Genomic DNA, 21,587 nt, shown 5'->3' on the forward strand with positions numbered 1-21,587 from the left:
CAACATGTGAATGCTTAAATTTTAGGATTTCAAACAAGTAACACCAACATGTATTCCAGTTCAAATGTAATTTAGTTTTTCAGCTTTTTAGCTCAATGGGTTTCTGCATTATGTTAACTGAGATGAGGTACTACATATATCAACAGACTTTCGTTGTCAGCTAAATACAGACTCATATACATTAAACATGATGTGAATGAAGGCTATACAATACAGTACATTATTCCATGTATTACAGCAAGGAGACCAAACACCATCAGAAATATCCATCATGATAAAATCAAGCATCACAAATGTAATTTATTTCACAGATAGCCTTTAGGCTTCCACAATGTTACAGAATCCTTCCCGCCCCCTGCATGATGAGCTGTGGCTGATGGGCAGCTCATTCAGCCAACAGCTCATCCCTCCCTGGAGCAGAACTGAACGCTTCAGATGCTCCTTTGTGCCCACGGATATCAGTCTGGACAGCACACAACTGTGACCGGAGATGCATCTGGGTTAATGCTACCTCACTAACTCACTCATTCACACATGTCATGTCCTAATTCCATTATCGCTTTTTTTATCCTTGTTGTTCTGTCACTCCATTCTCACCGTGCTTATCCAATTTTTCCCTTGCTGTTCTTCTTTCATTCAGTTATCGATTTTTGTCCTTGCTTTTGTAGGTGTTAATCGTTCCTTGTATTAATATCTCTTCTATTCTATATTTATATTCATATTTATTGAAGATGTTATTGTTGTGCTGCTGTGACATTGAATTTCCCCGATGGAGATCAATACAGTACTGTCTTATCTTATGTTATCTTATGTGACTATAATAATTCCCATATCCAAGCATTACACCCAACTAGATGGCTGAGTTGAGGTCCTCTATGGCCCCCTTGTGGAAATTTGAAAATGTATTACCAGCTCACATAGCCCATATTCACACACAAAATAGATACAATAAATGAGGTGTAATAGGAAAACATCATCATAAATCCTCCCTCTATGCATCTATGGAGACTGTTTATGTACTTTGAGCATCTATTTGAAGAGGCTGTAACATGTTGCTTACTTGATTACACTGGGAGGTATAAGTGTAATAAGTATGATTTATATAGTCCTTATAGATAACACATATCATCTACAGGGCAAAGCTAATGAGAGAAATGTTATGCTGTCCCAATAGTTTTTGCACATTTAATAGTGTTTGTTGTTTCCAAAGTCAGCAGCCATGTCTTGTAGGTACCACAGGTGACCAGTGAGTGGAGCCATGTTTCTGTCTCTAGATTCTGGAGTTGTGAGGGGAATACTGGGAAGGACATGTGGCAGGAGGGGGATAGGTTTCCTCTGTGGCCTCTTGATATCTGACAGGACAACAACCATACAAATCTGAGACCAGCTACTTTTTGAAGGTAATATTAAACACAATGTAAATGATGAGTGGGGAAATAAATAATTATTTTGCAAGAATTCTTTTGCCACAACCATAGAATATCTCATAGGCGATCATATTGTCGGCTGAAATAACAGGTTATAATATTGGGGGGGAAGAGGGGGGCATCCCAAAACACACAAAAATGGCACATGAGCCTAAAAACACTTGCCACATACACAACATCTCCTTAAGAAAACATTAAGTACACACCTGAGAATTACAACCTCAGGTATTTTTTTTTCTTCTCGTAAACGTTATTATGTAGACTGGCATCAGTAATGATACAAAAACTCATACAGCCGCACACCTGTCGGAAATAATATGTTTCAGGGAATTTCACAGCAAGCCACTTCTTCAAGTCCCTCAAAGAATCAAATTCGAGTGTGTGTTTGTATGTATGTGTGTGTGTGTGTGTGTGTGCGTGTGTGTGTGTGTGTGTATGTGTGTATGTGTGTGTGTGTGTGTACATGCTTGGACACATGTTTTTCTGTTTGGTGTCAGTGTTTCAATTCTCCTTACATCATCTGCATTTCTAGAACATGTAATGCTCAATCCATCCATCCATTCTCGGCTTTTTCTCTGGGATCGGGTCGCAGGGTCAGCAGCCGAAGCAGAGGCCCAAACTTCCCTCTTCCTGGCTACTTGGTCCAGCTCCTCCGGGGGGATCCCAAGGCGATCCAAGGCCAGTCTAGAGACATAGTCCCTCCAGTGTTTCCTGTGTCTTTCCTGGGCCTCCTCCCTGTTGGACATGCCTGGAACCCCTCACAAGGGAGGCGTCCAGGAAGCCTCCTGGATGCTTCCTGGACAAGATGGCTGAGCTTCTCACCCAATCTCTGAGGGAGAGCCTGGACAGTCATGATCTACAGCCCATGACCATAGTTCAGGGTAGGAGAGCTTCCTTTTCGCTCAGCTCCTTCTTCACCAAGGCAGATCGGTGCAGAGTCCGCATCACTGATGATGCTGCATCAAGCTGCCTGTTGATCTCTGGCTTCATCCCTCCCTCACTCGTGACCGAGACCCAAAGATACTTGAACTCCTCCACTGGAGGCAGGACCTTTTCCCCAACCCTGATCCTTTTTCCATCCTAGAGCCATGGTCTTGGATTTGCAGGTGCCAAACCTCATTCTGGCTGCTTTACATTCAACTGCGAACTGCTCCTTTGAGAGCTGGAGATCCCAGTCCGATTAAGCCAACAGAACCACATCATCTGTATGAACCAGAGACCCAACACTGAGACCACTAAACCAGATCACCTCAATACCCTGGCTGTGCTGAGAAATTCTTTCCACAAATGTTTTAACAGAGATACTGACAAAGGCAAGCCACTGGTGGAGTCCAACCCTCACAGGAAATGAGTCAGACTTACAACTGGCAATGCCAACCAGGCTCTGACACCAATCATACAACGACTGGACAACCCGTATATCAGGGCTCGGTACCCTGGACTCCTAGAGCACCCTCCACAGGATTCCCCACAATTCATGGTCAAATGCCTTCTCCAGATCCACAAAACACATGCAGACTGCCTTGAGCAAAGTCCCATGCACCCTTAAAGACCCTGCCAAGAGAAGAAAGGTGGTGCATCTGATGCTAACTGGAATGATAATGATGATAATAATAATAATAATAATAATGATAATAATAATAATAATAATAATAATAATATGATAATAATGATTACTATTATTATTATTATTATCATTATTATTATTATTATTATTATTATTATCATCATTTTATTATTTTTAAATTATTATTCTATTTATAATTATTATTGGGCCTTCACTTGACTGGTCCAGGGTGTACCCCGCCTCTTACTCGATGGGCTCCAGCATCCTCCACAACCCTGAGTAGAATAAGCGGCAAACAATGGATGGACGGATTATTTTTATTATTATACTTATTATTACAGCTACTATTTTTATTTTATCATTTTATATTTATTATCATTATACATTTAGGTTTTTGTGCATCATTCATACCGTTGTATGTAGTTTTACTGCATGTACTGTTTACTGCATGTACTATATTAATACCTACAGTCTTCACCTTCAACCAACATATATTAATTCTTTATTAGTTGAATATGATGAAATTGCAAAGTAAAACCTAGACATGTTATCAAATGCAAACCGAAGGTTCATCTGACAGAGAAACATCACTGCCTTAGTACTTTGTGTTATTGCTATTAAACTGTGGGTGTATGTCTGTGGAGGTTCTCAGCCCTCCAGGTCATGGTTAATCCTTGTCAAATCTTATCCTGGCAACTGGACTTGTTTTCTTCCCTTGAAGATGTTTCACCTCTTGTTCGAAGGCTTCTTCAGTTGGCTGGAGTGTATGATGTTCCAGCACAGACTGCCTTCTTAAGATACACATCTACAAGTTCAGCCAGGGGACTTCATCATTAGCTAAGTCAGGTCAAATCACTTGAGATCTGGCAAAAGCCATTTTGTCATCATTATTAAAAAAAAAAAATCAACCCACCATTCACTGCTGTTTGCATCTTTTATCTTGTCCGAATTATTCAAGTTTAACATGCTGCTGGTCATTTGTGAAGCATAGTAAACTATCCAGGAATTAAGTAAAACAAAACTGAGACAAAGCTGCATCCCAACCTACATGATGGAGCTGAATAAATTCTGGCCATTCTCATTGCCAGCCATGGATATGAACCAGGGTGGACAGCTTGGTAGACCAGCCAGAGAAATGCCCATGTAAACATTCCTTACCTGTCATGCTGGTGGAATTGAGATGGATATACTTTTAACGCTCACAATATACACGGTGATCAAGGCAGACATTTTACCAGCATTAAAGGCACAATGTGCTGTCATTATTAAAATAGCAATTAGTGTAGAGAAAGAAGAGGGGTGATTAATAATTCCATTCAGGGAAGGGTCTTGGCTGTAAGCAGGGAGGTGGTAGCGAGATCTAGGGGAGTCCTGTGGTTTTGAGATGGGGGGGCAGCAGTTTTTGCAATCAGTGTTAAATAGAGCAGTTGTGTGCCTGTGTGATTGTCAAGTGGGCTATTACTTCTTGATAAGAGCACTTTTTCCTTATGTCGCTCTGATTGGGCTGAGCATGCTGCTCCCTCATGCACGCTGTCCCAATGCAATCAGGCCCTTCTTTCAGTGCAGTCTTTTTTACTGCTGTGATTTCCACCCAATCCTCCATCGGCCCCCAGCCAACGCAACCCTCTCCCTACCCCTCCCCTGGCAGCCCATCACCCCCTTCACTCTCAATGAGTACCCATTTACTGCAAGGAGAAAAGGTCATGCCAAACTCGTTGTGTCAATTGTAAACCACCCCAATTCGGACTGATTTCAATGAAATAAATGAGTAGCTGCAGACCCAGAGAAAGCACAGGTCTATGTGGAAGTAGCAAATTAGGAAATATCCTTGAAGTCTCGCAGCGGACAACTGCTAGTTCTCCTCTTGGTCTCCCTCTGTCTCTTTTTTTCAATGTATTAATTTATCATTTAAATCAAATTATTTTTTTTCATAGAAATGATTATGGATATTTCATTTGCAAATTGCATTATAAATGCCAGATATTTTTTTTCTATTATTTAATAAAGAGGATGCTCACATGGACTCATGCCTTCTAAAATGCATTTCCAGTTTAAGTGTACATGAATGTGTTGGACTAAAGTTTTATTGGCTGTCAAAATCTGCATTTTAATGATGTGTTTGAAAGGCCTTTTTTCAGTTTTAACCTTTTTTACGCTTCTGATCCTACATCAAGTTTAAGGTATATAACACTGAAAGAGGCAAACTCCCTTTGCTGCAGGTTGAAATTGATATGGTTGATGAAAACTCAAATGCTCAGCAAAAATGGACATTTCTATCATTGAAAAGATTAAATCCCTTACATATGAAAAGTGGAACGCAAGTAAAAACATCAATGTAAGCTGAGCATTGTCAATTTAAAATTACAAATTAAATGCCACAATGTCTGTGACAAAAATCTTAAATATTAGATCATCAGTTTAAAAAAAAAGTGGGGCGGGGCTTTAACATTAAACATTCTTGTGACCATTGATTTTAGTGCTGTTATTATGATTTTATTTTGCTGTCCTGAAAGAGGGATCATTTTGATAATAGAAACAAATCACAAAATATAAATATAATGCTCTTCACGCAAGACTGAAGCTGCACTTGAAGAGCACAAGTATTACAACAAGATAGACACTGCATTAACCTCGTATTATCATGTACAATTACACACACACATACACACGCACAAACTCTATTGCCATAAATGTTACCATTCTTAGTTAGCCAAAAGAGTACAACTTATTTAAACCTATATTCATTTTTATATTTGTATTTTATTTTAATGCTTTGCTTACATTTTGCATGTTTGTTATTCTGTGCTGTGGATTGTGAGTTACCATTCCACAACATTTAATGAAATTGTTGACTGACAAAAAAAAAAAAAAGAGGAAAAACCTCTTACCTTATTTGTTCCCTCCCTACCAAGTACTAAAGTATTTAAAGATCACACTGCATCCACCAGTGCAACATATAAGTCAGTGAGGCATTATGTGAGTGTGTTGACAGATCAGACATTGTTTTTGTCTGCTCCATATCACATAAAACATTTAGGAACTCAGCTATACAGCTCAGTGAAAACAAACTGTTACACAGTCTGATTGGAATCTGTTCCAACATCTGTGCTCATATCAGATATTCCAGCCAGAATGATAAAAAGTTTCATGTCTGAGAGAGGATTTTTCTTTTGATGATAACATTTCTTTGATATTGCATGACAGGAATGGACTCTCCTTGGATCTTTAACCTTTGTATTGGCCTCTTTACCAGCTCATGACAAGAGGACTTTTGCTTTAAAATATCATGGAATCCTTTAGCGCAAGTGACTCTGGGAGGTATGGTTGTTTTACTGGCAGGTTTTGGCTGAAAATTGTCTGTGCAGAGTTTGAGATGTGTGATGTGATAAACGGCATTCATCTCCACCAGGTGGAACAGAGCACATCTTGATGGAGGCACGCTAACTCCTTTATCCTCCAGGGATGGTGCGATATGGACTCAGACTCATGCCAGTGCAGGTTGGACTGATATTTCATGAAGACTGAATGCTCCAGCAGGAGAGGACAGGAAATAGCTATTTTTAACAGTGGACAGTAGGAGTGGGTAAGACTGTAGGGGAACATGGGCCGAATTAATTAATTTTGAAAAAAGCAGAAAAAAAGATAGGAGAGTTACTTTGGGTTGTCTCTCAGAAAAGCAACAGGTTCTGTTCCTTGCTCCCACCCCATATGTTCTGCAACACGCCTGAAATTAATCGGAAGAAAAACAAATAATTTTGATCCAAAGTGGATTAAACACTGAATTATTTAGGGATTATTTTTTAGCTAATTTCACTTCTTATTTTTTAATCTTATTTTGCAACTTTTTGAAAGTTGAAAGGTGAAAGGTGAAACATAAAAGGGGAAGATGGCCTGTTTTTCTCTGACTTTCTCAGATACATCAGGGTAAATTAAGCTTTTCTTTTTTAGCTCAAAAATCCAAGCATCTAATCAGGAAGGTGTGCAGAAAATCACACGATCAGATAATTGTTTTTTTTTCGAATAGGTGAATTTCCTTGAATAATATTTTCTCAACATATAGCCACTACAATATCAAGATGTTATTGCACTGTGACTTGTACTGAGAGGTTGCTATTTTTAATGCAAGTGCTGTTCAAGCTTCCACCACATAAATGTATCTGTGTGTGTGTATGTGTGTGTGTGTGTGTGTGTGTGTAAGAGAGAGAGAGAGAGAGAGAGAGAGAGAGAGAGAGAGAGAGAGAGAGAGAGAGAGAGAGAGAGAAAGAAAGGGAGGTGATTTCTTCTTTTTCAAGAATATGACCCACCCTTACATGTCTCTTAGTTGGACGACCAAAACAATCCTGACAGAAGTCATTCAAAGCAATTAACTACCCATCCTCTGTCCATCAGTCACTTTTATGATTAGGTTCACTTCTCAAATGACATTTCAATGACATTCTCAAATGAGTTTCTATTCAAATAAGTTGCATTCAATTTTGTATGTGAGTAAAAGAGGTAGTGCAGTTGTCATCAATTTTCCACAATAACCTTGGGGTTTGAGGGGACTTAATACTCATTAAATGACAAATTCTGTTCTCTGTATTTGCGGACTTTTAGATTAAGAGCACATCCAACACATTTTTTGTGTAATCAAATGCTCACCCCTTTTTTTCCAAAATACACCCCTGTGGTGGAGGTGGCTTGTATTTTACATTTTTTTATCTGAAATTATTCTGAATCACAATTGCAGAATTTTGTCTTGATACGAACAGAAAGAAAGCAGATACAAGGGATGACTGATTGACATATGTACGATATACAGTAATAATATCATACAGTAATACTGTAAGAGAAGATAGATAGATAGATAGATAGATAGATAGATAGATAGATAGATAGATAGATAGATAGATAGATAGATAGATAGATAGATAGATTTAATGAAGTATAACAGACATAACTCTACGGGGTGGGGGTAGAGGGGGGGAGTGCGGCGGAGAACTACGGACTGTGATCCGCCCTCCGCAGACACGGCCCGACACGAACGCGAGGGGTTGGGAGTACTCGCAACACTTTCCTCGTGGGTAGTTGTGGAGGTGCGGATGTTGGCGGAGCGAAGAGATGCGCTGGAAGACCGCGGTTAAAGCCGGCCGGCGGGCCGACAGAGGCAGACACGGAGACGGCGGGGCCGCGTCGTCCCACGATGAGGTGAGTGGTAAAACGAGGTGGGCCCTGGGCGGGTGTTCGGCCGTGGCTGTGTTGGTGAGCCCCGGTTCAATGTTGGCCCAAATTGCCGTGGTAATTAAAGCGGAGTAGGCTTCACCATATCATTAGGGCCGGACTTCCACACGACGGCAGCTCACTATTTCCACAATTTGAAGAGACGTCGAAGGAAATTACTCCTCCCCGAATAATGCAATTAAAACTCAAGTAGTTAATGAGACCTCTTCACCTTTTGGTTGCCCGGGTAGACGTTTATGGCGAACTTAGACTTTTAATTGCAGTTATTAAATAAATCAATCCCCCCTTTTTTCCCCGGAGGTCTCGCGCTGTTCGCTGATTGACGCGTTTAAGGGCCCGGGTGTGTGTGTGTGTGGGGGGGGGGGGTGCGCACGAGCCACGCGCGAGCCCTGCGCTCATTGGCTGACGCCCGAGAACGACAAAAAAAAAAAAAGAAAAGAAAAAGCGCATCGGATAAGTGTTGGCTGGAGTGCTGTCTGTTTGTGTAAGTAATGACTATCCTTCTCTTTTAAATGTCATTTCGGTAATCGCTCGCGTTGTCATGGCAAGGGGTAATAAAGTGCGATGATATTTATGGGATGGAGCCGGAAGGGGAGCGGGGCATTTAAGGCGCTCGAGTCCCTCTGACGCGGACACGTCCCGTCCCCGCCGGGCCGCTCGACATGTGCGAGGACTGCAAGGCGGACGGAGAACCGCGCAACAAATGCGCACAGGACGCGGGAGACGTCATGGTAGGACCGTTATTTAATATCTAGAGTGACGGGGTGTGAGTATTACATAGATGTCTGTGGGAGATTTCAAAGAAGAAGGAAAAAAAAATCGATAAACTTGTCGATGATAAACTTCAAGTGAGCTGGAGAAAGTTCCGAGGTCGGTGTTCTGAGGTGTTCCTTGCGCGTTGTGATCCGCAGGGCGCGCCGGTGGAAGTTTTGGATGAAGACGCGCCGGCGCTGCAGGCGATGGCGTCCGCGCCGCTGCTGGGCCGAGCCCTGTGCGCCAGCTGCAATGAGGAAATAGCAGATAAATATTTATTAAAGGTAAATACTTGCAACTTTTTTTGTCGGGGGGGGGGGGTGTCGCTATTTTCCCTGAACCTCACCGCGTGTGCATGTGTTTGTGTGTTTGCGCGCTGCAGGTGAACGACTTGTGCTGGCATGTACGCTGTCTCTCCTGCAGCGTGTGTCAGACGGCGCTTGGCAGCCACTCCAGCTGTTACATCAAAGAAAAGGAGGTTTTCTGCAAGATGGATTATTTCAGGTTTGTATGCGTCGTCTTAGAGTAAGTAGATTAATTGCATGAACGAAAGTGGCGCTGAGGAGTAACATATACAAACCGTTAAAAGCGTTTCCTTTTGTGCGGGCTCCCTAAAAATTCACAATAAACGCAATGATAATCGTAATTATATCGATTTGCTTGAGGCTAATTCAAAATTGGTTGGCAGTAGTATAGAAATGACTAATCTTGACAGACTTTATTAATACATCATTTCTCGCTGAATTAAGTTTTAATTCTATTCATAAATATCATGTATAATGAATAGACCGATTTGAGAATAGATTTCCCGATCGTACGTATAGGATCATTATTGGATAATTACGAAAAACACTTTGCCGTGACCCGATGGGCAGTAGTCACTTTAATTAAATAATTTTCTCAACAATTTATCAATAATTTCGTGTTGGTATTTTTAGGGCCTTAAAGCAGTCATTTTAAATTTCTTCGAAAGGCAGATCTACTGCAAAAACAATCTCTGGATCTAATAACCTTTCGGTTAAATAATTGAAGTTAAATCTAAGAGTGAAATAAAGTGGTCTTTCCTCCACCGGTTTTTATTAATGCTCACCCCCGTTCTGCAGAAGATTCGGCACCTGGTGTGCGTGTTGTGGCAGGAACATCCAGTCCACGGACTGGGTGCGCCGGGCGAAGGGCAATGTCTATCACCTGGCCTGCTTCGCCTGCTTCTCCTGCAAGAGGCAGCTCTCTACCGGGGAAGAGTTCGCCCTGGTTGAGGAGAAGGTGCTATGCAGGGTCCACTACGACTGCATGCTGGACAACCTCAAGCGGGCGGTGGAGAAAGGTGAGAGCGCCGGGTGGTGGAGCCGCAATACTTTGGACTATAAGCGTATCGGTACAGGATGTTGGCGTCATTCGGCGGGGGAAAGCACACTTGTATATTTCTGACCGAAATCGCTTTTTTAATTTAGTTTCAAAATCATCTTTGTCTTCTATCGGTGTGAATTCCATTAGGTTAGTACATTACCTTTGTGTTTCCAAATATCTGCCAATCGGCTCATGTATTTCAGTGGGAAGAATTTATTCCCCAATAAACTAATGCTTAAAAAAAAGACAAAAATTTTTTCCTTACACTTGCTGCTGATGTTACATTTTAAAAAGAAACAATTTTATAGCTTTTAGTGCAAAATGTCCCTCAAAAATAATTATTTAAAATAAATAAAAATCAACAGAGATTTTCTTCTTCCTGAAAATTACGGGCTTGTTACTCTAAATGAACCACAGTACAGGTGTACTGTTTTGGTATAATTGTTCAGAAAAATAATGTCTACACAAAAAAGTCGTTTTAGATAAGTGTCAGTGATTGGTGTCAAACTCATCAAGAGACAAATGTCACTCAGTCCAATAATACTGATGAGAAAATCCCCCAAACTGTAACTGAAACCAAAATTATCATGATGAATCAAAAGTGCCGACTGAGAGACGTTTTGATAGTTTATTTTTAATCCAGGAATGAACTTCCTTTTAAATATGATTTATTGCTCTCACTGCAGGCAGCAGTGTTAACATGGAGGGAGCTGTGCCCACCGAGCAGGAGATCAACCAACCTAAACCCTCCAAAAGAGCCCGGACTAGCTTCACCACTGACCAGCTGCAGGTAAACACCTGCTGGGGAGACAGAGAGAAACTCAAGACTGGGTTATGTCGGATGGCTGACTAAATCTGTTTTTCTGTGTAGAACTTCAGAACTCACACATTGCAAAATTCAGCTGGCTTTTTAAAAGACTGAAAGAATCAACATTACCCTTTAAGAATGATTATACTATTCCAAATTAAAGTATTGAGGCTATTTTAACTCTTAGTTGAGTTCAGATGGCAACAACCTCACTTTTTAGTGACAAAGTTGTTGCAACTTGTAAAAACATTTGTCCTTCAATTTAGGATTTAATTACAGACTTCACTCCCAATCAGAGATGCTGACCTCAGAATCAGCAATCACCGATCATCATTTTCAAAATAGCGCCATGGAAAACATGGTACACAGTGAAAACAACATTAATGTGTTAGTTTAAATACTTGAAATAGCCAGACACTCAATTATTATAAGAGATAATTTGGCATGCAGAGACAGGCAAGGATGACACTATTTCTTTATGTATTTAGCTAAATAATTATTTTATTTCTCACCCTGTCTTAATAAAAACAATGATTTGCTAGACATATAAATTAATCACCAATTGGCTCTAATTTTGCCAAATATATTTTTTAAAAGATTTAGCTAAACGCAGATAAATCTCAGACAGTAGCTGACACCTGTCTGATCAGCCTTTACTCTGCTGTACATGCAGGTGATGCAGGCACAGTTTGCCCAGGACAACAATCCTGATGCACAGACACTGCAGAAGCTGGCGGAGCAGACGGGCCTCAGCCGAAGAGTCATTCAGGTCAGTCTTAAAAATTAGAAGGTTACTCTTTTATTTCACTTGTGTGTCTCTAGTTGATTCATTTGAACAACTGCAAATAATCACTCATTTTAAATAATCTTATACAAAAGTTTTGAGATTTGGCTGAAAGCAATGAGATAAACACTTGGGATAAAGGTTTGTAGCATCAAAGTACAAGGACAAACACCTTTAAAAATATAAATGTAACTAACTTGAATCTGTGAGTGCAGAGCTACTTCTATGATTCACACAGATTTACTGCCATTTTTTTCTGCCATAAACATCACTAATTAATAAAGTAGGTCAATTATTGATGTATGTAATAAAATCTAGTGAAATGGGCTTCAAAAAATCTTGGACTTGCTGATTGTGTCACTTCTAACACAACTGTCAGGGGAGTCTTTTGCTGATGAGGCAGAGGATTGACAATTTGACATGTTCCGATTCTCTGCCGGCTGTTTTTCCACCAGGATGTGTTTAATTCATGGAATGAAATACTGCTGTGTGCCACAACAATGAAAAATAAGAGCCTGGCGCTGTTCTACGTTGTCACACATTACTGTTACCAAACAACATTACAGACATGATTTGTCCTGTTAACTCAGGTTTGGTTCCAGAACTGCCGAGCCCGCCACAAGAAGCACGTGAGTCCCAGCCACACCTCCAGCAACCCGATAACCTCGCTGCAGCCCAGCCGCATGGCCCAGCCCACCCCGACCCCCGAGGAGCTGCAATACACAGCTTATGGAGCCCAGGAGGGATCCATGCTTTCCGCACTGCACTCCTTTATAGACAGTGAGCACCAGGCTTTTTATGAACTATTATATGATTGATTCATGTGAAATCCTTGATTAAAGATTTTGAAACAAAAATGAATTAGTCAGCAAAACTCTAAGGAGCTCACATTAATCTTGTACAGTAAATGACCCCCGTCACAATTGTTCTATGGATCTCTTGTTCTTCACACCATAATTCTGATTAATTCATTGATCAACTGAAGGCCCTATTTCTTCAGTCCAATATGTTCAGGTGGAAGTTAATACCAAATACACATCACTGTTGCTCCAAATTCCAAAATGACATTTGTCCAATGTTGCATTTTAGTGGAAAGTTCAAACTTTCATGGATCTGGAAATTACCCCTGCTATGTGTCTACTGTAAAAACACCAAACAAGAATACCTGACCATTATAAAGCATCCCAAGCTTTCCAAGTTGCCTCATTACTTTCAACATCAAGATTTTTTTTTTCTGTTGTCTAATCATTTATTTGAATTCCTTCAAAACAAAATGTGTGACAAATTGTAATGACTCTGGTGCTCTGTGTGCCCGCAGTACACTCCCCCTCATCCATGTTTCAGCCACTGCTGCCAGCCCACGCCATGACCTCCTTGCCTGTGTCTCATGCCTGAGCTGCTACACACACACATAGCCATAGGGGTCAACGGTGAATGTCTGTCATTAACAGCCTCAGTATTCAAATTTCAGATGATCCCAGAGACTCAAGGTTTTCATCTTCTCTTGAATTTGTTTAAATTCTTTGAAAATGTTATTGTTCAGCACATTTCAAACAAGTGTTCTTTCCAGTCCTACATGTACTGTATGTGCAGATGGAAAGCTTTTGGTGTACCTCAATGATTGTGACATAAAACATAGGTTTATATTTGTTTGTGTAGTTGACGACAAAGTATGATCGTGAAATAACCTCGGAATGAAGATGGGAGTGGAAAATGCATAAAACAGCTTGTATAGCAGTGTTTGCATATTGCAATTTTATTTATTTTCTGTATGTGAAGTCTGTTTGGAAAATAAATGTCTAATTTCACAATCTGGGATTGAATAAGAGTTTTATGAAGCAGCTTAAATGCAGTGACATCCGACTCTGTGCAGGATTCATGTCTGACTTTGCCTGTTTAGAATCAAGGAACTATGTCTTGCACAATAGAAAACATTATTTATTGATAAAAGCACAAGTAACAAAAACATCAACATGTTAATAAGTCACAGATGGGCAATATATTCAAATATTTGTTCTGAATATATGGAAAAAAAAAAGGTGTATGGCATTAAAAAATTATGTCTTTTAATTGCCTGGACAAATAGAGACACAATAAATTAAACAGTTTAAAGATTAATTCCTTCCAGAGCTAAATATGTGTTTTCTGTTTTTTTATTTTTTTTAATTTTTTTTTTCAATTCCCCCTAAAAGATTGAAAACTGCTGCACTCTGTATTCACAGGAAGCCGTGCTGAAGCCGTGCTGAAGCCGTGCTTGTGTCAACTCGCTGACTCTTGGTTGACCATGAAGAAATCTAATTTCCAGACATGGGGTGGGTGTTACACAAAACACTCGCTTATCAGATCTTACTCTTATGGCAAAGAACTAATCCTGAGTTGAACACATTGAAATACAAAATAGAACTGGTGGCACTTCGAGTAACTCTGCAATAGAACATGAGGTCACCTGCAACATGTTGGGTTTTTTTCCTCCACGCTGAGACAACATCCATCATTTGTGTCCTCTCAGATACACAGGAGCGTTGTTTTGCTTTTGTTGAATGGTTACATGTCCCAGCATGCTCAGCCTAAACATGGCAAAGGGCGTGCGAGTCTGGCAGTACTGTCACTCGGAGGCACCATGAGGGCAGCTGACAAATACAGCACAAAGACACACAGGTATCAGTCACATCTGAGGGCTTGGTGGAAGGACAGCAGCGGGCGACTGATGTCACTGCTTGCCCTTATCTGTGGTTTCACCCACAGTCTGCCTCCTGCACAAATCCCCACAAAACACACCATCTCATGTTGCCAAGAGGTTTCTGGCTGACGGACAAAAAAAGATGCCCCTCGTGGAAGTTCTCCAGCTCATAAAATACAACTTGGAACATCAATCATACATACAGACATTTACTACAAAGCTTTTACAGAAGCAGGTGAGCTTCAATGCAAAAAACAAAAACAAAAAACAAACAAAAAAACAGGAAAAAAAACAAAGTTTGACAAGGAGGATTTTGTTAAGGTTGAAATAGGCTGTGCTCACAGATGGACAGAGTTGGGTGTTGCTGCTGTTGTAGGCTTTGAGGACTTTGCTATGATGTAAAATCCCTTCACAATAAACCATACTAGCCATACTACCATGTAGCTGAGAAACTACTCTGAAACTGACAGGCTTTTAGCAGAGAATTCCTTTTGATTAGGTGGTTGCCACAGAACCCACAGTGAAAAAGTCATCATCATCACTTTCATGACAGAAAGTAAAACTGCACCTTCACATAGTGTTACAGAACAATTATGCAGGTTGTATTAAATTTATAATGTTTGGGAAGTTCAACGATGTGTACCCCCTGATGTCCCCTTAATGGGATCTTTAAAAAGATATAATACTAAGAGAAATAAAATCAAACAATAACCTTCAAACAAATCCATGGTTGGATACTAAATGTGGTAATGTGAGGGAAAAGGTACTTCCAAATGAAGCCCGTTGACCCTCGGTGCTGCTTTGTCAACAGACACGAAGCAGGTCTGTATTTCTCAATGTGAGACACTTTGGAGGCTCGACAGCGCCTTTGGGACTTAAAACTCAACATACTAGACTGTCGCCATCTCGTGGAACAAATCGGTACCTACAAGACAATTGAGTTCTACCACAATCAAAAAGCAAGAAATGACTTCCAATTGGTACTGTGCAATATGATTTTGGTTCTATAAAAATACAACACAATGCAATGTTAAGTTACAATAACTGGGTAACTCCATACATGTCAATTCCAGAAACTGTGTTGAAGAAGACTGACTTCTGTACACAACAAATCCTTAAATGTCCTAGTCCTGCCCTGGGAGTGTGTGTTTGTATTCATTTAATTTCTTCTCTAGTTTGTCCGTGAGGGCATGTGCTTGCAGCCTACACACAGAGAATTATAGACGCCTTACATAATCACCTCTCTAACACTCAGCTCTTCTTAAGGTTCTTCTTGTTGAGGATGTTTCTCAAGGTTCTGTTCATGTAGAATGGCCGCTCGGGAGAACCATCATTCACCTCCAGGTCCCACACTAGGAAGCAGCCACAGCAGTGTGTTAAAAAAAAAGTAAAAGTTGAAAGCATCACTTCAGACACCAGACTGAACCCTGATACTTGTTATCATCTTGATATTTACGGTTTGGCAAAAAGCAAGTAGTCTTGGAAATACACTGGACAATCCTTAAACCATTAAATTTTATTCAAAAATGATTCACATTTTCATCAGATTTCATTGATAGAAAAAAATGTCCTATACAAAAGAACACCAAATAACCTCCAGACAGATGTGTATATTATACTTAGTAATAAAACAGCACTATATCTGAACCAGCCAATAAAAAAGGTACCAAAAATGGCTTTGACATCCTTTTATAAACTGTATCGCAAAGGTTCCTGGTGTTAGCTCTAAAACCACAGAACAAGAGGAACATTTTTTTCTCACAACTAGGCACATAAACTAGTGGGTGCATTCTGAAGTTTCCTGAAAACTATCAGTTTCTGATCATCTTTGAAGCAAAATCCTAAAATTTCTTTTGAAGTCTCGTCCTCCCATAAAGTCTCTGTCATGTTTACAGTACATCTATGAGCATAATGAAAACTTTGAAATGACTGCGTCATTGATGGAGAGTAAGTGCAGAATACAAACTAGTTTTGGAGTTGTGTGGTGTATGTTTGTGTGTGTTAGTATAAATACCTTGGATCAAAGCAACCTATAAAACCAATGGTAAACATCACCAGGCCGCAAAGTAATCATGCTCGACAGACAAAATAGATCACATGGTTTTATCCCCATATGTGAAAGTGCATACAAAAACATGATTTACACTAGAAGACCAAAGTGCGATAAGGGGGTGCTCCATAAGTTCATCACTGTTGTACGGTGATGTCTTATGTCATTGCCCATCAACGGCATCTGTACATTTTAAGGTCCTGTGTTTGCTTGGGCAGAAATGCTCGCATTTTTTTTTCTTCTCAGCCTGTGCATCCGTCCTGTGAATGGACATGTGCCTTTCCAGTAAGGCAGAGGTCAGCAGAGAATACAGTGAAAACAAAACAAAGAACAAAAGTTTTTCAGAAAAAAAGGCAAGTATCTGAGTTGGCTCCAGACAGGAAGTGATTAGAGGTCTTTCTCTAGTACCCGATGCCTTTTCTGTGGGGAACTGAAGTAAATATGTGCCCTTTCACGTTCAGGTCACTTTTCTCCAGGCTGCAATGCGTCCAGTTTGGCACGGCAGTGCTTGCTCTCTAAAGTTCAGATCCCCAGACACACAGTAGACATGGAAAAGTGAATGAGAGTCATCGGTTTAGAATGCTGGCCGTGCATTGCTCAGGAGGAAGCACATAGTTTCACACCCTCCTCCCCTTTGCGCAGGATCTTGTGCAGGCCGGGAGACATATAGTAGGGCCGGGAGGATGAGCCATCATTCCTCTCCAGGTCCTCACCTGGGACCAGAGCCCAACGCAGGGAAGGAGAGCGGGGATAGCAGGCAAGAGTCACAGCCAGGAAGAGAAAGGGAGGTAAAGAATTAGTAGAGGTAAATCATCAAAAAGGTCATGCCAGAATCAGCAGGAGTCAGTTCCAGAAATATTTTAAAAGCACTTCAAAAGAAGGAAAGGGTTCAGTTCAGCAGCAGACATACCACTGGACATGAGGCCTTAACCCATCATGTCTGTGCTCACTGTTATGAGTCCAATGATCAGACTGTGCCAAGAAAAAGTAAAACATCGACATACTTACAAAAGCACAGAAATAACGTATCCACGCACATGGAGTACACGTTAAAAAAGCCATGTGCAATCATGTAGGATCCAAATATCACAGTCTGAAAGAAGAGACATAGATTGTTAATTTGTTGACATAAAATGTCAATAGTTTCAGTTGTATCAAAATCTGACTATCAAGGTAATGAAAAATACAAAATACAAAAAAATATTAAGACTGTTATTGGGCAAACAACTTCCATTTGCATGGTCAAATAAATATGCCTTTAGAATAAGTATTGGCATAACTCACACTGTTTGCTTTATCATTTGGACTTACAAGCAAAATAAATTAAAATACATTCAGGTTCATGTGCGTGTTTTTTAGAAGTAATATTAGCACTTAATTTATTAATTCATTTTTTATAAGAGTTTATTGTCATACACAACAAAAGCTCACCAGAAGGGGGACCCAGTAATAATTTAGGGACGGGACCTCTTGTTGAATGACAGGTATTTTACGTGTGAAAAAGAAAAATGCAAGAACACCTGAAAAACAAACATTCATTGATGAATCAGAAAACTCCATCGTGGGATTCAGATCTTAAAATGTAGAAAAACAAATAAAAATCAAGTGTGCAAAATCTTTTGTACTCTGCAAAATCTTAAGTCTAATGGTTTACGCATTAAATAGTCATTGGACTTTGAAATGTAGCACACTTGCAAAAATTAATCCTCAAAAAATCTGAATCTAGGTTCATTATTTATTAGTCTGAGACAAGAAACCCTTGAGAAATATTTGTGATTTTTTGATATATCTCCATTGGAACCGACCACATTTTGTCAAAACTTACAGAGGTACTAAAACCTTCTAATTCTGAGGAGAATATCACGTCTCGTTTAATCTTCTATCAAAGGAAGAGCGAGGGATTGAAGGGACTCACCAACACTTCCTGAAATAAGCAGTTTCCCCAAGAAGAGCAAAAAGTCTGTCACTTTATCCAGGACAGCGACCCTATAGAGCAGGCAGCGAAGAAACACTGAGACACTGCCTCAAAGTTATACAGTAGCTATTTATGACTATAACACATTATCACAGAGGGTTTCTATAAATAATGAGACTTGCAATGAGTACACTATATCAACCTTTTCTCAATGAAGTGAAATTTAACCATAAATTAATACATAATTACACATAAATCAAATGTTTTACCGAACAACATTCCTCATCAAGAGAAAGAATGCATCCTTTGACGAGGTGCAGAAGTTCTTTCCGTATATTGCTATCTAAGAAGAGAAAAAGAAAAAGTTCTTTAAATTTCAGAGACCCTTGAATGAATGAATCAGTCCACAGTGGAACAAATGCCTTTTCACTCACCATAATGTAAGCATTTCTGTTTATAAACTTGATGAAATGTTCCAGGCACCAAAAGCAGCATTTGAGGCAGCAAATTAGGAAGCGAGCACATGCATTTTGAGAACCTGTGAAAACATTGGCAACATTGCATTTGTGATGATCTTTCACCTTTACTAAGAGTGGGCTGATCAGTGAGCGTTATAGTTTACCTTTTAGCTTGTGATCCAGGTATTCAAGAACGACTCGGACTGTCTGAACCACAGCAAGGATTAGAGAACCAAAGGCAAGGGAGCCTGTGTGGTAACTTTGACACAAGGTACAAAACTTGAGTTACTGAGTTTGAAAATTAGAGATCTCAGACAGTTTTCTTGATGAAGGAAAAACGAAATGTTCATATCTTATCTATTTAAAAAAACAACAATAGAACTTCTTAGCAGAAACTTAATAAAATCAAAATTATATAGTATATTAAGCTGCTGCACCACCCTTGCTTTTATTAACAATTTTTGACTATTTACTGGCAGTGAGAGTAGAAGTAGTTTGTGCCGACATTTATGGTCGTTCTTTAAGATTACCTACCGTATAGCTCTGCTAAATGCGGAGTAGAGGGGGAAGGCAGGGATGTCATTCGGCTTCTTCAGGGCCCAGTAATAGGATGCAAAGGCTCCGGCCAGAGTGCACTGGCCCAGTGCTATTGTAAAATTGACCAGCCAGAGGAACACAAACAGGTTACACAAATGGAGGACCAGGATGTAGCGGTGGTACACACTCTCCCCGCCGTAGAAGGCGAACATGCATTGTGACCCTGGGCACACTTTGGTGACATTCGTTGTGCCAAATGTCTGAAAGAAAGGCACAAATATGGATATTGGATAATTAATGGTAGTGACATGATGTGATATTTTCTTTGCTATCGAGTTAGTAACAAGAACACAATATCCCGTTTTTTCCACTGGCTTTTTCCACTGTCCCAAATTGGAAGTATACTTTATGAGACAATATACGGCAGCATTTTCAAGTTTTAAATACTCAAATTATGTTATACTTGGCAGATGGGCAGGCAGGTCAATACTTGTCACATGAACTTTGATGGACATCAGTGATTAATTGGAACACTATATACACATTAAAGCAGACATACATATTGGATTGTTGAAACAGTAAAAGGAAAATACTGAATTGGCCAAAAAGACATTTTGTCCTAATTATGTCCATAAATATATATCTCCAGTAATGTCAAAGAGTAAGAGAAGGCGGGGCAAACCTTTGGATAGCATGTGAGGTTGGCATACTTGCAGCTGTCGTCAGCAGACGTTACCTTGTAGACGGCATTACCTGATGATGCTAAAAAGCTGAGGACAAACTAGTCAAGGATAACAAAAAGTCTGTCTCACAACACAAACACTAACAACATGACTGAAATAAACTATGCATGATTATTTCTTTTTATTAAGATTAATATTCCATATCTAATATTGTCTTGCTGAGACACATAATATAGGATCTCTTCTTCTGTTTGGTATTTTTTCTGCACTGTCTAATATTTACTCCATAGGGGTTTATATGGACTGAACCGAAAAAGTAAACTAACCAAAAGAATCTTAATGAAGTTGTTCCTGACTGTAGCAGTAGATAAGGATACACTGCTGTGACAGCGCCATATGCAATGCAGATTGCCAAAAGGAGAAACGTAACGATCGGGTAGAAGAGAGTAGACATGATGTGGCTGATAGCTCTAGAATCAACAAAGATTTAATATATTTTCAGAATGCACTGAAAGCGTAATGAAATGTTTATGTACCATTTTTTTGAGCTTTAAGTTGAAATCCATACTTACTTGCTTCCCTCTTTCAGCAGAGCAATAGCGATACACAGCCTTGTCCTCAGAAATATCAGCATTATCACAATGATGAACTCAATTACAGCCAGTGAGATCACTATAAAACAGATGGCACATTTAAGAATTGGTCTTCTGACTCATCTTTCAACATCAGAAACTCTATCAAATTTGAAAACAACAAACAAGAAAAGAAAACAGGATGGGGAATAAACATACTAAAGATGAACCACGTCTGGCTGAGCTTAAGGTAAATGCTGAAATCTGTCTGGAAGCCAATATCGGAGATTGTGACGTTGGCACCTGGCTTTCCTCTTAAAGTGCTGTACTCCCAGTAACAGTGAAAGATACCTGAACAACACAAAGACATATGGAGAAAGGCATGAAACACGAGACATATTTTAGTGTGCTACATGTTAATAGGACAACATAACTGCTCTTATTGACAATATCATAATCAAAATTTGGTGTAAACCATGTGAACAGAAACTGTGTACACTATATAATGTATGCAGTAATTACTGGGTTAAAAGTCCACAGTGGATTATTACCGTAGCCAATAGCTGTGATGACACCAATGATAATAAGCCACAGGAGCACACCGGCAGTGTAGCGGAGCAGCAGGATGAAGAGAAGGCTGACGATCATGGTTATCACAAGACCACTAGAACAACACAAGATTAAATACTATGAAATTAATACCATTTTCAAATCGACAAATACCGAGATAAGTTGAGTTTTCTTTTTCGAAGAAAGTTTTTCTTTAGAATATACTGGTTTGGATTT

General features: G+C 39.8%; 2 protein-coding genes across 11 annotated transcripts in view; one reads left to right on the forward strand and one right to left on the reverse strand.

Annotated features, from left to right (window-relative positions):
- The first annotated feature begins 8,020 nt into the window (after window positions 1-8,020).
- On the forward strand, window positions 8,021-13,714 carry LOC147225826 (LIM/homeobox protein Lhx8). Of its 4 annotated transcripts, XM_086161526.1 has the most exons (9): window positions 8,684-8,698; window positions 8,799-8,945; window positions 9,126-9,251; window positions 9,350-9,471; window positions 10,071-10,291; window positions 11,001-11,104; window positions 11,796-11,891; window positions 12,497-12,686; window positions 13,225-13,714. In XM_086161526.1, exons 2-9 carry the CDS (start codon window positions 8,877-8,879, stop codon window positions 13,299-13,301), a joined length of 1,005 nt encoding a protein of 334 aa, XP_086017652.1. In that variant the 5' UTR covers window positions 8,684-8,698; window positions 8,799-8,876; the 3' UTR covers window positions 13,302-13,714. The 4 variants fall into 4 exon arrangements, with proteins under 4 accessions (XP_086017648.1, XP_086017649.1, XP_086017651.1 ...); XM_086161522.1 differs by lacking the exons at window positions 8,684-8,698; window positions 8,799-8,945 and adding an exon at window positions 8,021-8,181; XM_086161523.1 differs by lacking the exons at window positions 8,684-8,698; window positions 8,799-8,945 and adding an exon at window positions 8,021-8,181 and having other exon boundaries at window positions 12,509-12,686.
- The window catches only part of slc44a5b (solute carrier family 44 member 5b), a 39,334-nt gene continuing 29,798 nt past the window's right edge, over window positions 12,052-21,587 (reverse strand). For 3 of the 7 annotated variants that reach the window (XM_086161510.1, XM_086161508.1, XM_086161512.1), the window contains 13 exons: window positions 21,353-21,465; window positions 21,021-21,152; window positions 20,802-20,901; window positions 20,607-20,699; window positions 20,229-20,316; window positions 19,544-19,806; window positions 19,174-19,268; window positions 18,986-19,089; window positions 18,821-18,894; window positions 18,552-18,622; window positions 18,068-18,156; window positions 17,645-17,729; window positions 16,089-17,349 (listed from right to left, as the gene is read on the reverse strand). In XM_086161510.1, coding sequence (XP_086017636.1) covers window positions 17,234-17,349; window positions 17,645-17,729; window positions 18,068-18,156; window positions 18,552-18,622; window positions 18,821-18,894; window positions 18,986-19,089; window positions 19,174-19,268; window positions 19,544-19,806; window positions 20,229-20,316; window positions 20,607-20,699; window positions 20,802-20,901; window positions 21,021-21,152; window positions 21,353-21,465 — 1,423 coding nt within the window. In that variant the 3' untranslated portion in view covers window positions 16,089-17,233. Of the gene's footprint in view, window positions 14,537-15,826; window positions 15,939-16,088; window positions 17,350-17,644; window positions 17,730-18,067; window positions 18,157-18,551; window positions 18,623-18,820; window positions 18,895-18,985; window positions 19,090-19,173; window positions 19,269-19,543; window positions 19,807-20,228; window positions 20,317-20,606; window positions 20,700-20,801; window positions 20,902-21,020; window positions 21,153-21,352; window positions 21,466-21,587 lie in introns of those variants that run through there. The other 4 variants (XR_015107262.1, XR_015107261.1, XM_086161511.1 and 1 more) reach the window with 2 other exon arrangements.

The sequence above is a fragment of the Fistularia commersonii genome, chromosome 16 (assembly GCF_037954325.1).
Source record: "Fistularia commersonii isolate RoL2024-O1a breed Wild chromosome 16, RoL_Fcom_v1.0, whole genome shotgun sequence".
Lineage (NCBI taxonomy): Eukaryota > Metazoa > Chordata > Actinopteri > Syngnathiformes > Fistulariidae > Fistularia > Fistularia commersonii.